Here is a 12,976-nt window from a genome sequence, read left to right as displayed (position 1 = left end):
TAGCACGTTTGTAATATTAGTGATTTGACTACCTGAGCCGAGGTGCGTGTGGCTTGAACTGCAGTCGGTGCAGATCAAACTGTTATTATGGAAGTTTAACACTATTTATTTCACATCGAGTTAAATGTTGAACACTCACGAAGCTTCCAATAGTTATTTTTCAAGTTTTCTCTGATTTTTCTTGTACAAAACTCACTTACACTAATTATACCAGGATATTTTAGAAGATGTCCGGATCTTAAAACACTGGCTCGAAATCCCGGACAGTCTCTAGAAGCACCGATAAATATGTATTCCCGACTTATTCACCAACAGTGGAGTCACCAAACTTTTGAAATATCTTTTCATAAACACTTATGGTTAAAACTTTCTATAAAATATAGTTCACAAACTGTTCCTTCAATCAAACAATGTTCGCGCGGTCATCGATCGTTAAACTTGAGTTGGAGTCAGAACGCGGAGAAATGACGTTCAACACGAACAAATTATTTGTTTTTATTTTTGTAATTGTTTGACGATGGTTACTAAATTAAACATAAATGTAAAGTTAGAAGTATTGTTAATAATCAACGGAGTGAATAAAAACCCAACATATTGTCATTTAATTTAACTCTAATTGACTAATATAATCAGAGTGTCCGGATATTGGTACCGTCCGGATTTTGATTCACCACGGTAGTTGATTCTTTGTGCATTTTCACTGACTTCGGTCAATCACGGAATAGCAACCATTGATATGTGTAGTCAGTCTAAGCTAAGCTAAGCTAAGAAATGTCGGAAGAGACACGGAAAACAAATTTAGCCCAAACTTTGACTTTGAACCGTAAAAAAATGTTTTTTGGACTTAAAACAACAAAAAACATTTAAAAATTGAGTAAACATGTGTTTTTGACTGAAACTTAAGCGTTTAATACTAATATTGGGATAGGGCTTTAGAACCCAGTTTTTCAGTTTCGTTTTTCCGACTTTCCCGGTGAATACAGGGTGCGCTATCTTTTACGTCGGTATTTGAAAATTGAATTACTTTGTGAAATCAACCAACTTCTATATATGAGTTATTTTCATTCAATCTGGCCCTTTATTACAATATATTTGTACTATTCTATGAAAACAACATCAATCAATAGGCTGTCTTTGTTGGCCGCTGCAAAATAAGCTCACTTTGCTACATTTTCATTACTTTTTTAAGATTTTCAGGAGGTTTTGCGATGATTTTGGCACAAGTGTTTGCCATCAATGGTCTGAGATTTGGTGGCATAATTTTTTTTTTCGAAGTAGCTCCACAAAATGCCGACAGGGGGAGTCATATTTTCAGTGGCAGGCAGTTTGATTTTTAGTGAGATACAAAGTGCCGTCTTATTAGAAGCAGTAACCGTCAATACCATTTTCACGCGTTTGAGGGTCGACATAACGATCCAAAGATATCGATTTTCATCGATGGTTTTGTATTGTTTGGTCGGCTCAAATGGTCTCTTTTTGGCCGTGGAATGGCGTTTTATGGTTCTCGAATAAATTTTCTCTTCCTCAAATGTGATATTATTGACCATGATGTTTTCAAAAATATAAATGTTAAGTTAACACAACTGACAGACTTTTGGCGCGTTGTTTCGGTATAAAGTTATATATGGTTCAAATAGTATTGAACTGACGTTTCCAAGTCGATCGGCTGATAAATGTCAAAATTATTCAATGTTTACATACTGACATAAAAGATGGTACATCCTTTACTTTGGAATGCGGCTTGTTTTTCGACATCTCTTAAAACCAAGAGGTAATGAGGTAGAATCTCGCAAATGTCTTACTATGATTAAAATTTGAAATTTAAAATAAAAGAATTTTTTATCAAAATATTTTAAGAAATATAACCGTCAGCAAAATTGATAAATTTGGTACGAAAAATAAGTTTGTAGGCAAACTTTTTCAGTAAAATTAATAGATTAAGAGATTGGAGATGACTTAATAGTAATTTACGCAGCAAGTTGCAGAAATTTCATTTTTACAGTATGAGTTGTACTCGGCAAGCCTCGTTGAATAATTACGATGAGTGATGTACAAATTGAGTTCTACAACGAATTGGGTGCATCCGTTTTTTATTTGAAATTTCGTTGAAGACCAGAAATCATATCAGAATGTATATACGATTATTTTTAAATTATTTTTTTAATAAATTCGGAGCAAAGTTCATAAAAATCTCATTATTGAACGACACTTGTTATCCGGGATGCCATGGAACGTTTTTCTTTTTTTTTTTAGTTTGAACGAAAAAACTTGTTTTTGAATTCTGATGATTGAATGATGGTTTATTGAGCCTTAAACGTTTGTTATTTAAGTATTGCAAATTTTCTACAGAGCAAAATTCAAGTTATTTATTAGCTGTGTTGAACATTTCAGTACTATCGATACTATCTTGAAGCCGAGATCCAGGCCTTCAAATTAGATTGCAAACGACTTCTCCGCATCTCAATATTTTACATCTCGATATCTATATATGTTGATGATTTGTTCGGACTCTTTGTTCTGTGTACAATTTTCCGACACAAATTTACTCGTAGAAATCTAGTAAACATGTTTGACCAGAGAATGGAAATATTCAGGGATTGAATTCTGAGAAAATTATGAGTATCTCTTTCTTAACCTTCTCTGTAACAATCATGATTCGCTACACATCATGAGAATCTGTTTAAGGACTGTTCATTTAAGAAAGTGGACACCTAAATATTAGCATTTTGGTATAAAAATTCCATAAAAACAAATAAAATTTTGTTTCAGTGTGATCTCAAGTGTTTATTTTGACAGCAGACAAAAGTTGACATAAAAAAATATAAATTCTAAACGATGGGTCGAATTGACATGGCGACTCTCAATTTTTTTCTGCACAAATGGTGTACAGAAAAACTGCCCTTCCGAGATGTGGCTTAAATCGCGAAGTGTCCAAATTGAATTTTTTCAACGCTGTGGCCAAAACAGATATTCCTGACGACGTACGATACATCCCAACAGAAAAATTTAGGAAAAATGATTTGGTATGGCAAGCAATTTGCTCCTGCGGTATGAAAGTACTACATATTTCACGACGGGTTTAATCAACGGCGAAAATTACAGAACTGAATGCATTAAAAAATGGCTTCTGCCCATCTACTGAAAGCATACCATGCCTCCATTGTTTTTGCCAGACCTAGCATTGGCTCACTATGCTTCAGCTACTTTGGAGATGCTCAAGAAGTAATAAGTCGAATTTGTAGAAAAATGATCAAATCCATCAAATTGCTCAGAACTACGCCTCATTGAAACATATTACATATTAATCAAACGGAATTTTAAGAAGGATGGAAGAGAAGCAAGCTCCATCGATTTTTTTCAAGAAAATGTGGTCAGCAGTTCAAAAAGCAGTTCGAAAAGTTTCGAAAAAAGTTGTGCAGAATTTTATGGGAGGTATCGAAAGAAAAGTAAGAGCATTCTCCAGCAATGCTCATGAATGTTCAAATTTATGTGAATTTGATCGAAATTACGTTGATTTTCATGTATTTTAGGTAAACTCATGAATTTGTTCGAAAATAAACAGTTTACTGTAAAAAACACGTGTCCACTTTCTTAAATGAACAGTCCTTATCATCTTCTGCTACAGCTTTGATCAGATCGGGGGGATGACAGTGCATGATGAAACCCATCTAAACAAGCTTCAAACCTAGGGGACACTATTGCTATCGGATGGTTGGGGATTGTTTATCGTGCCAGTAAAATAAAACATCTACTCCCAATGGTAAATAAGGGAGGAAAGAGAATTTTATCTTCACTCTCACATTGGAGCTACCTTTCTCTGGAGCTTGTTACAACTTGCGGAACATGGCCGATCATGGACCGATACAGATAGAATGCTTTTTTGCATGCTTTAATCGTGTTTTGAAATCAAATGAAACGAGAGTGAATTCTGCAATGCCTGGAAATATTCGATTGTGCTCAATATTTTCATAAACTATGAAAAAAAAAAACTTATTGTTTAAACCATTTGCCTGTAAATAAAAATTCATAGAGATGGCATGTATTTTTTTTTTGACATGAACTTGATTCTAATCACGCAAATGCAGGTAAGTCAACGGCTTACACTCATTATACAAGGAATGTACGAATGGCGGGAACGCGCCTCTGGTGCCGATCTGATAGGTTGTGCTACTTTCCCCCGAATGTCGTTTATCCGAACGAGTATTCCTCGAACGTCAGTTCCCCGAAGAGTACTATTTTCCGAAAGGCCTCTGGCTCATAATAGTCATGACTATACATTTCAAGGTGGTGAACAAACCAATCATCATCGCTTCTTTATTCGATTGGCAGTTCTTCGGAGTTCCATCATGCATAGCATTTTTGGCACTATGTGTTTAGTGGAGAATGACCAAATACCTCCTTCCTTAGATTACTTTGGGATCGTCTACATGCTACGTGTTCATTTTTGTTGTATTTTTAGATATCCATTCTCTCTCAAGGCTTTGCTTGGTTTTGGCCAATGTCCCTCCCTCCCCTTATGACCACAAGTTGAACGATATATAAAATTTTAAATTCAAAACCAATTTATTCATACTGGTTGTTCCAATCACCACCACCAACAGATTGCATACCTCTAATTTTCTCATATATCAGGTCTTGTCTACTCATTAGAGTATTAGACGGGAAATTTTCAGATTTTTCCTTAAGTTCATAACTTAACATCATAATTTTTTGAGGATCTCTCGAGGAATTCATCTTGAAATACTTTAAGCAATTCTTCAGGAATTTATTCAATTGTATGACGGGGTTGGGGGTCTGATGGCTACCGCATCTGCTTCATATGCAGAAGGTCATAGGTTCAATCCCAGGCCCGTCCCTTTCCTCGTACTTTGTAGTTGTATATCTCTCACTTGCTTCTATCTTCCATTCTAAATATATCACACTCAAACTATTCGTTCATAGCAAAACGCTAGAACCAGAGACGGACAAGAAACCGTTTCCCTAACGCTTCCTACTTCCACGCGCACGCCTCTCTTACGCCTGATACATAGGCAGTCTGCTAACCACAAAAGCAAACCTCTCTGCCATGCCTTTCCCCCAATCCATACACTCCCGCATGAACTGACGTGGATGCAGTGGAATATACGGTCTACGTGGGAGTCAGTTCAATGCATCATCAATTCCTCCCCTTCCCCTCATTGGTCTGCATTCTGACGTGGCAGGTGCCATTGTTGCCTAAAAATAGAAGATCACCAGCACTTATACACTGAGGATGCCTGTTAGTTCCAAGCAGTCATTCGGTTGGTTCCTTGTGTAAGTGCAGCTGATCTGGCGATACTGGAGTGCATCCACGGGCGGCCAATCAAGCTTAAGCTAAGCTTAAGCAAGCTTAAGCAAGCTTCTTCAGGAATTTATTCAATTGATTCTTCAAGAATTTATTCAATAGGGTAACGACTGTTTATTTCGTTTGTAATCGCTAACAGTTGGCGCCGGCGGTAAAAAGTACAGGCAACAACCTTTCGAACATTCAGTTTCTTTAACTGGCCTCCGAACGACGACACTGTTGTTTGTTTTCCACCCACTGATCGCGCTAGGCTGGATTCTCAAATTTCTCAAACTTTCAACACAAGCGCATGGAAGAATGGTAGTCGGAGAACTGTCAAAACGTATGGAAAATAATGAAAAATGTAAATTACTTGCAATTAGGAAACTGGATCAGAAAAGTAGTGATCAGAAAACAAGTGTAAAGTGAATACATAACTTTTGGTGTTTAGTTCATCGTCCGTGGTGATTTCTTTGCTTCAGAATTTCATTTTTACTACCACTGAAAAAAAAACCATCTATTGCCTTTTCAGTTTTGAATATCGCCCTATTGATTCCGGGAGGAATATTATGACTGTCATGAGGAACAAGTCTTATACTATTTCTAAATTGTGGGTGAATCTTAGGAATTCAAAAAGACATTCAATCAAATAGAGGCTATTGGAGAATTTCAAAAAAAAAAAATAAAAATAAAATAAAAAAGAACTGAGATTGACTAGGAGAAAATATTAAACATTGTCATAGAAAGATATGCTAGCCAATATAGACAAAAGAATAACCAGGGCAAATGGGAAAATGTGATGATAACTGGAATTGCTCGGATTTTTTAAATTTTCTTGTAAATGTCAATAATTTTTGAAAACTAGCTGAAAACTTTAAGAATTAATAAAAAAATGAGATTATTTCTTAACAAATGTTGAATAAGTCAATAATTTCCCAAAGCGGTTCTCTAAATAGGATTTTTTGAGAAATACCGACGGCAAGTTATGCTTAATTTCCTTCACATTTTTTTACAAAACTTTTCAGTGATTCGTCGTTCGGGGAAACGTCATTCGAGGAAACAGTATTCAGGAAAAAGTAGCACAATCGATCTTTTAATAGTAGATGGCTTAATCAACCATGGTATGAACTGGATTTATAATTTTGCTAGAAAATGAAGCGAACTCCAAAAAATAATTTGTACCGTAAAACGGGGTAACTTTGATAATGCGGGTAACTTTGAGAGTGCGAGACCCACAACATATTAAACGAAATAACGAAGTTTCTGTTAATCAGTTAAGCGAAACGAATACAAAAGTAAAGAGTATTAGTATGATATTTCATGTCAAAGCTATTTTCGTTGGAATCAAGTGCATTTGAGGGCTTATACGCAAATATTTAAAAAAATGTAAGATTTTAGCATTTTTGCAATGCTTCCAAACAATCTGTTCTACGATCACTATTTGATGAAGTCATAATGAGTTCGTCACCTATCCTTGACAGCCTAGGTATAGTAGAACATGAATTCGGTCTCTTTTTGTATTCTAAATCAGAAATGCCCATATAGTGTTGAACGCCCAGAGGTCTGCAACGCCTTATAAATGTTCCGTAATTCATTCAAATTTGTTCGATTTATACTCCATTGTCAATGTTACTCCAAAACAGAAAACCGACTTTCGATTATATGAAAAATAATATATTCATTAAGAATAAATCTTTTGACAAAGTATCAAGTGCAATCGATAGCTAGGATGTCAGTACTTGTTTAAAAAATATAAATTGTAATTATTTGAAACAAAATGAATAATTATTGAAATTTTCTTCGAAAAAACTATCAAAGTTACCCCGTTTTACGGTACTCAAGTACATGGAACACGGGCGTTGGAATTTTAGATTTGTATTTTTAGACAATACCTGACCATCGACCGAAATTAGCGTAGCTTTGTGTTTTATTGTTCTATACTTGATATGTCTTTCTTACTATTGTATGTTGATTTTATAATCATATACAGTATGGCCCATAAAAAAATGCGAAAATCGTCATATCATGTTTTATGGTAGTTTTTACATAGAAAAAGTGAATGAAACATAAATATTATGCATTACTTGTATTCCTTAATCTATTTAGACTCAGTTTTTCGCTTTGGACATGATATTAATCTGTTACTTTGACCTTACCAGAGAGGAATTGGAAGCATACCTTCAAATTTGATCATGCAGACGTCGAGTTCAATATCTGTGTGGTGAAAGCTTCTAAAACATCAACGATGGCGTAAGATTCTTCATAGGCCTTCTCTCCAGCATACGCCCATATCAAATGATAGAACAGGTTCATACCTGGGTAATTGGAGACTTAAACATATTTTCGAAAAAACGGCTGATTTTGGAGAGCTTAGATTGAACCTTTATATAGGTATGATAAGCGGCTCCGTTTTGCTCAAAACCTATGAGCTAGTATTGATATAAGTTGTCTCTAACCGAAGGAACAAATTTCATCCTCAAAAATCTGTTATAGACCTCCGTATTTATTTTTTATTCAACTTTATCAAAAAATAAAGGCATATCAAACTTATAAGACGCAAATTCCCTCAAAACTATGACCCTGGCAAAATATTTTATTGTGATCATGAAAAACACGTTCTTTAGGAACTCCTTCATCCTCTGATACCAAACACACTAAAATTTTCAACAATAAAGTGTAATTTTTGAAGGTGTAAAGTTTTTCACCATAGTATACGACAATCAGACGCTGTTTCTAGCTTTGGGCGGACAAAATCTCTGAACTTATTTGCTTTATTACATTGTATAGGACAGTAAGAAAAATATGTCAAAAATTGTCCTGGATAGCGAAGTGATGTCAGAATATACTACAATAATCAGAAATTACATTCAGTATCGAAAACAATGAAAATAACGCTTGTTGATGCTATACTCACGTTCAAACAATTTTCGCATTTTTTTATGGGCCATACAGGGTGTTCTTTTTTTTTTTTTTAAATCTTTATTTGAGTGTATTTTAACACACGAGGGCTAGTTCTACACTTATACAGGGTGTTCGTAAATTATCCGAACAACAAAATATGAGAATGATGATCTCACATTTAAAACGATAAAAAATCAATGACCGTGTACCTTTTTTGATACATCCATATGTTGACACAAAACAGAATTTCAAATGATTTAGAAATAATTGCTTCTTTCTGAGATAGGCAAATTTGAATTTCTCGGAGACGTTTTTCCTGAGGGCCGCTAGTCATTTTAGAGATGTTTTCTCCCTAAAATCTGAAAAAGATTATTCCAAATTTTCTATTACTGTTTGAAATAATCTATAGTTCCTTGGATTCAAGAAAGGCTGGAGATATAAAATGAATCAGTTCAAATCCTGTGAGTTCTATGGACTTTGATCTTCCGTCAAAAAGCTCGAAAAACGGCTCTCTCTAAGACCTTTCAACACTTTTGTCTTGGTTTCACAGATATTTGAAATCGGAAATGTGTGAAACTTACTGCTAAAGGATATAATAGGTCAATGTATTATACCATGCAAGAATACTGAAATTATTCCGCTTAATTGCATAGAGTCATGCCTTCAAAGTTTGTACGGATAATTTGCGGACACCCTGTACTGTATATTATCATAGGGACTCGTGAATAGTACAGCTGGTAAATAGAGTACAAATAAATAAATAAGTAGTGAACTTGCAGTAGATTAGGTGATTTCTGATTTAATTTGCAAGAATATCGAGCTACTGAATATAAAGATGCACGAAGAAGGATTATTTTTTTGAAATGTTTTTCGCTTCGTTTATACATATCTATAGTCATATTAAAATATGTACATTATTGCATCCTAATGATTAAGTTATCTTTACGAAACAATTTGTGACTGAAATGATCGATATCAAGTTATTGTTGGAGTAGATAATCAGTAGAGAGAAGTCAACGACTGTATTGAGCAAGAGAAGTATAGTTTCGATTCTGTGAATGAAAAGATCAAATATTCCATGACCCTCTCGAAATTTCTTCGTACGAAAGAAAGCTTGTATTGCCTATCTGGGTCAAAAGTGACAGAACAAGGTCATCCAGCGAAAGCATAGTTGATCCGCGCATAAGCATGAAACATAGCGAGCCATGTTGTCCACCCACTCTCACTCTTCCAGACGACCATTTCTCCCTTTTATGTGCTGCGCTTCTTAATACTTAAGCCCCAGTGTGGTAGAATAACAAAACGAAAAACAAGTTCTTCTCATAGCCCACACCTACCTACCGATTGATGACTTCGAGGGGACCCCCGAAAAATGCTGCTCGGACCCCGACCCCGACTGCATGGCAAGATAGACGACCATAGGCATACCGTTAGCGGGACTTCGATGATGGGCCACCCAAAATCCAGTTCCCGTGATGAAAAATTAATATCACCAGCTGATCGCACACCTAGCCCATAAAGGTATGCAAGCGGCGATTTCCGAAATATAAAATAAAACTCGGTCAGAGACCCGCCTTCAGAACGGTTTCGATCGCTGGAGACTGAGGCCGAGTCGATTTCTACAGAGTGACCTGCTACGAACAATAATCCACCGTTGTCATCATGGGGCTGTATCGCGTTGGACCGGTTCTGTTGCTTGCGGTGCTAATTAGTAGTTTTCAGTTGGCGATTTGTGAAAGTGAAGTCGAAGAACCCGTAACGATAGAGTTATGTACGGACAACTTGCCAGAATCGAAAGAACTTCTTCCAACGACGACCGAGCCAATTGTCACAACCTTCGACTCACTTAGTTCTCTCAGTGATGCGATCGAATATGAAGGTAAGGTAGATTTTGGATTTTACGTTGAACATCTTTGATGTCTGTTTGATGTGCCCTTTACAGCAGCCGACGTTAACCGTTTCTTCGATGCCGTGAAGAAGCAGATGAAATGTGGATATCCCAAGTTTGGCGTACCATCGCTGGTTCCGCTCAATTTGAGCTACAAGCTCAAAACGTCTCTGGATTTCCTCAACCTTAAAAAGTAGGTCAAGCAAAATCATGAAACGACTTGTTCGTCAAATTTACTGTGTTCGGATCTTCAACAGGGTTTACATCAGTGCCACGAACTTTGTGATACATGGACTGGATAACTTCAGCTGGAAGGCATCTAACACCTCGTTCAGCCGCACCAAAACCAATTTGATGCTCAACTTTCCGAATGTAACGATCATCGCCGACACCTCGCTGAATCGGGCCAACGGAACTTCGCGTCTATCACTATATGACACTCTCGTATATCTGGAAGCAAAGTACGAGGAGAAGAACGACTTGCTCTATGTCACTGAGTTGGATGGCGATCTTGCTCTGCGTGCATCAACCGTAAGTTCGATCGATCAAGCTACTCAACGCTTACTCTCAAAACAATCCCATCCCCTAGGTCAAAATAGCGCATCTGTTCCCAAAGAGTGCCAAGTTGACGAAAATCTGGAACAAGGCAATCAGCGATTCGCTGCCGGTGGTGACCAAACTCATAACCTCCCGCAAGCTGAATGTAGACTTCGTAAACCGCATCCTGAACGGATCCAAGTACTACGCGATGAACACCATCAATACCGGACTGTTGACGTACCGTATGAACTTCGACCGGACGGTGGAGAGCATGAAGCGATTCTCGGAGATGACGGATGATTCGCTAATGTGCACTGAATCGGAACAGGTGGGCAAGTCCAGAGTGTTGTAGATGACAGAAGACCAGTGAGATGCTAACTGTAGGATTAAGTGTTATTTATCTTTTGAATTATTCGATAATAAATCGTACTGACAAATAAACATCATGTTTGTTGTCGTAGAGATGCTCAAACTAAGTTTATTAGATCGTATCAGATGCTATACGGAGAAATGCAACATTCGAGGAAATGAGATTCGAAGTATTGGCGAGCGTGAAATTGACATTTAAGAAATAATTCCTAAAAACGTTGATTCTTCAGTCTAAATACTAAATTTTCCTGTGCGTCTTTTTGCTATCATATACTTTTTCTGTTGAAGTGTTGATGTTTTATCTAAATCCAATCCAAATCCAATAAATTGTTCGCTACCTGTATCCATCGAAAGTTCATTGAATGGGAATGATGTTAAGTCATTTATGTGCAAATGGTCGCTGATGGCTCTCCTGAAACTGATGTGAATTGTTCCAATAGTCAGCGTGGTCTATCGAAGCCAACAACATAGCAGTGGATAGCCAATCAATTCCAAACCTCGGTTCTGCATGCAATCAACTACGCGACACAATCAACTCCCCTCGGATGCCTAACTACCCATATACAGTGGCAACGGTCAAATGCATCCGCAGGTGATGACGGTGGGTGGCTCTCCAGCAAACCAGATAATTATTGATTGCAATAAATTATCGTTACAACATATTGACACAAATACCACAACATTTCAGCGATTTTTAATATTCCAAACTCCCACCAGGACGGACCCAGTTCCCAGGTAGCCTATGCTGGTCAGGTTGATCGGTTCTGGCCTGACACTCGTCATCCGATTCATATCCGTCCGTACCTTTTTCCACCCCATCTCATGCATACGTCCATTGTATCTGAACCGAGTCCCTCTGGGATTTCACACCGCTTGACAGTAGAACCTCACCCGAGCAGAGAAACATGGCAAACGAATACAAGATTAAGAGGCGAAACACTAAAAAATAATAGGAAAAGTGTACCAGTTTTGGCCACCCTAAGGAAAAATATTGTTTATACATAAATCAAACGAGCTTTGGTTACTGTCAATACATTTGTAGTAGGCTAGCAAGAATGAGAGATCATCGTAGTAGGCTAAGATTATTAAAAGAATAAATCTGTCACTTGTATTGTACCACCGAAGCGAGAAGTCGTCTTTTATTTAGCACCATTACATTGGCGAACGAGGTTAAGTTTCCGTAGGAAAAACGGCTGCGAAGTGTCTGGAAGCTCCCGTGAAAATCGAAGCTCCCCTCAAGATCATAATTCCAAAACCCAAGGATCAACCGTTGGAGGAAAAATGGCTATGGTAACTATAATAGTGAATTTTTGTGATGTTGCCGCTGGAAATTTCCAAATATGAAATCAGTCAGCAACATGTGACGATCGTGATTCTAGACCGTGAACTCGGTTCTTCTGCGCAGGGAATGTTACATTCCAGTCCGCAAATGAAACCCAGGATAACGAAGGGAATGAAAAGTTCCAGCCCGTGTACCTGGTCTACTAGCGCAGGGAATGCAGAATTCCAGTCCGCAATTGAAACCCAGGACAACGAAGGGAATTTATTATTCCAGCCCGTATACCTGGTCCACCGGCGTAGGGAATGCAGAATTCCAGTCCGCAAATAAAACCAGGACAACGTAGGGAGAAATCCAGTCCGTATACCTGGTACACAAGCGAAGAGAATTACGAATTCTAGTCCGCAGGAAAAGAAGACGAAGGGAATCCTTGAATGATTCTAGTCCGTCAGAGAAAAAAATGTTTGGAAATTTTCACTGGTCTCCATGGTAACTGTTGAAAGAAACCCGTGATCAAATCCGACAAAGCAAAATCAATGCTCACTCGATTGTTGTGTCATTTTCAATTTACAGCTTCATTTCAGCATTACACCTTTCGTAGAAAATGGTGATGGTCCAACGTCTACTCGATGGGAAAACTGGAGAGATCAGTTCGTCTCGTACTTGGCATTAAAGGGAATCGATGACCATGGAGAGA

General features: G+C 37.4%; 1 protein-coding gene across 2 annotated transcripts; it reads left to right on the top strand.

Annotated features, from left to right (window-relative positions):
* The first annotated feature begins 9,758 nt into the window (after positions 1-9,758).
* Positions 9,759-11,343, top strand: LOC5570251. Of its 2 annotated transcripts, none has more exons than XM_021839801.1 (4): positions 9,759-10,082; positions 10,149-10,284; positions 10,349-10,622; positions 10,681-11,343. In XM_021839801.1, exons 1-4 carry the CDS (start codon positions 9,866-9,868, stop codon positions 10,981-10,983), a joined length of 930 nt encoding a protein of 309 aa, XP_021695493.1. In that variant the 5' UTR covers positions 9,759-9,865; the 3' UTR covers positions 10,984-11,343. The 2 variants fall into 2 exon arrangements, with proteins under 2 accessions (XP_021695493.1, XP_001659029.2); XM_001658979.2 differs by having other exon boundaries at positions 9,760-10,082; positions 10,146-10,284.
* Positions 11,344-12,976: the final 1,633 nt, after the last annotated feature.

This window comes from Aedes aegypti, chromosome 2 (genome assembly GCF_002204515.2).
Source record: "Aedes aegypti strain LVP_AGWG chromosome 2, AaegL5.0 Primary Assembly, whole genome shotgun sequence".
Lineage (NCBI taxonomy): Eukaryota > Metazoa > Arthropoda > Insecta > Diptera > Culicidae > Aedes > Aedes aegypti.
Note: the sequence above shows the minus strand (reverse complement) of the source record. Positions and strands in the feature narration are given on the sequence as shown.

What these genes read in the sequence shown, in the direction of transcription:
- LOC5570251 (XM_001658979.2), top strand. Translation starts at nt 9,866, where the DNA reads ATGGGGCTGTATCGCGTTGGACCGGTTCTGTTGCTTGCGGTGCTAATT. An exon ending in TGATGCGATCGAATATGAAG is followed by an intron (nt 10,083 to 10,145) that starts GTAAGGTAGATT and finishes TGCCCTTTACAG; the next exon opens with CAGCCGACGTTAACCGTTTC. An exon ending in TTGCTCTGCGTGCATCAACC is followed by an intron (nt 10,623 to 10,680) that starts GTAAGTTCGATC and finishes CCCATCCCCTAG; the next exon opens with GTCAAAATAGCGCATCTGTT.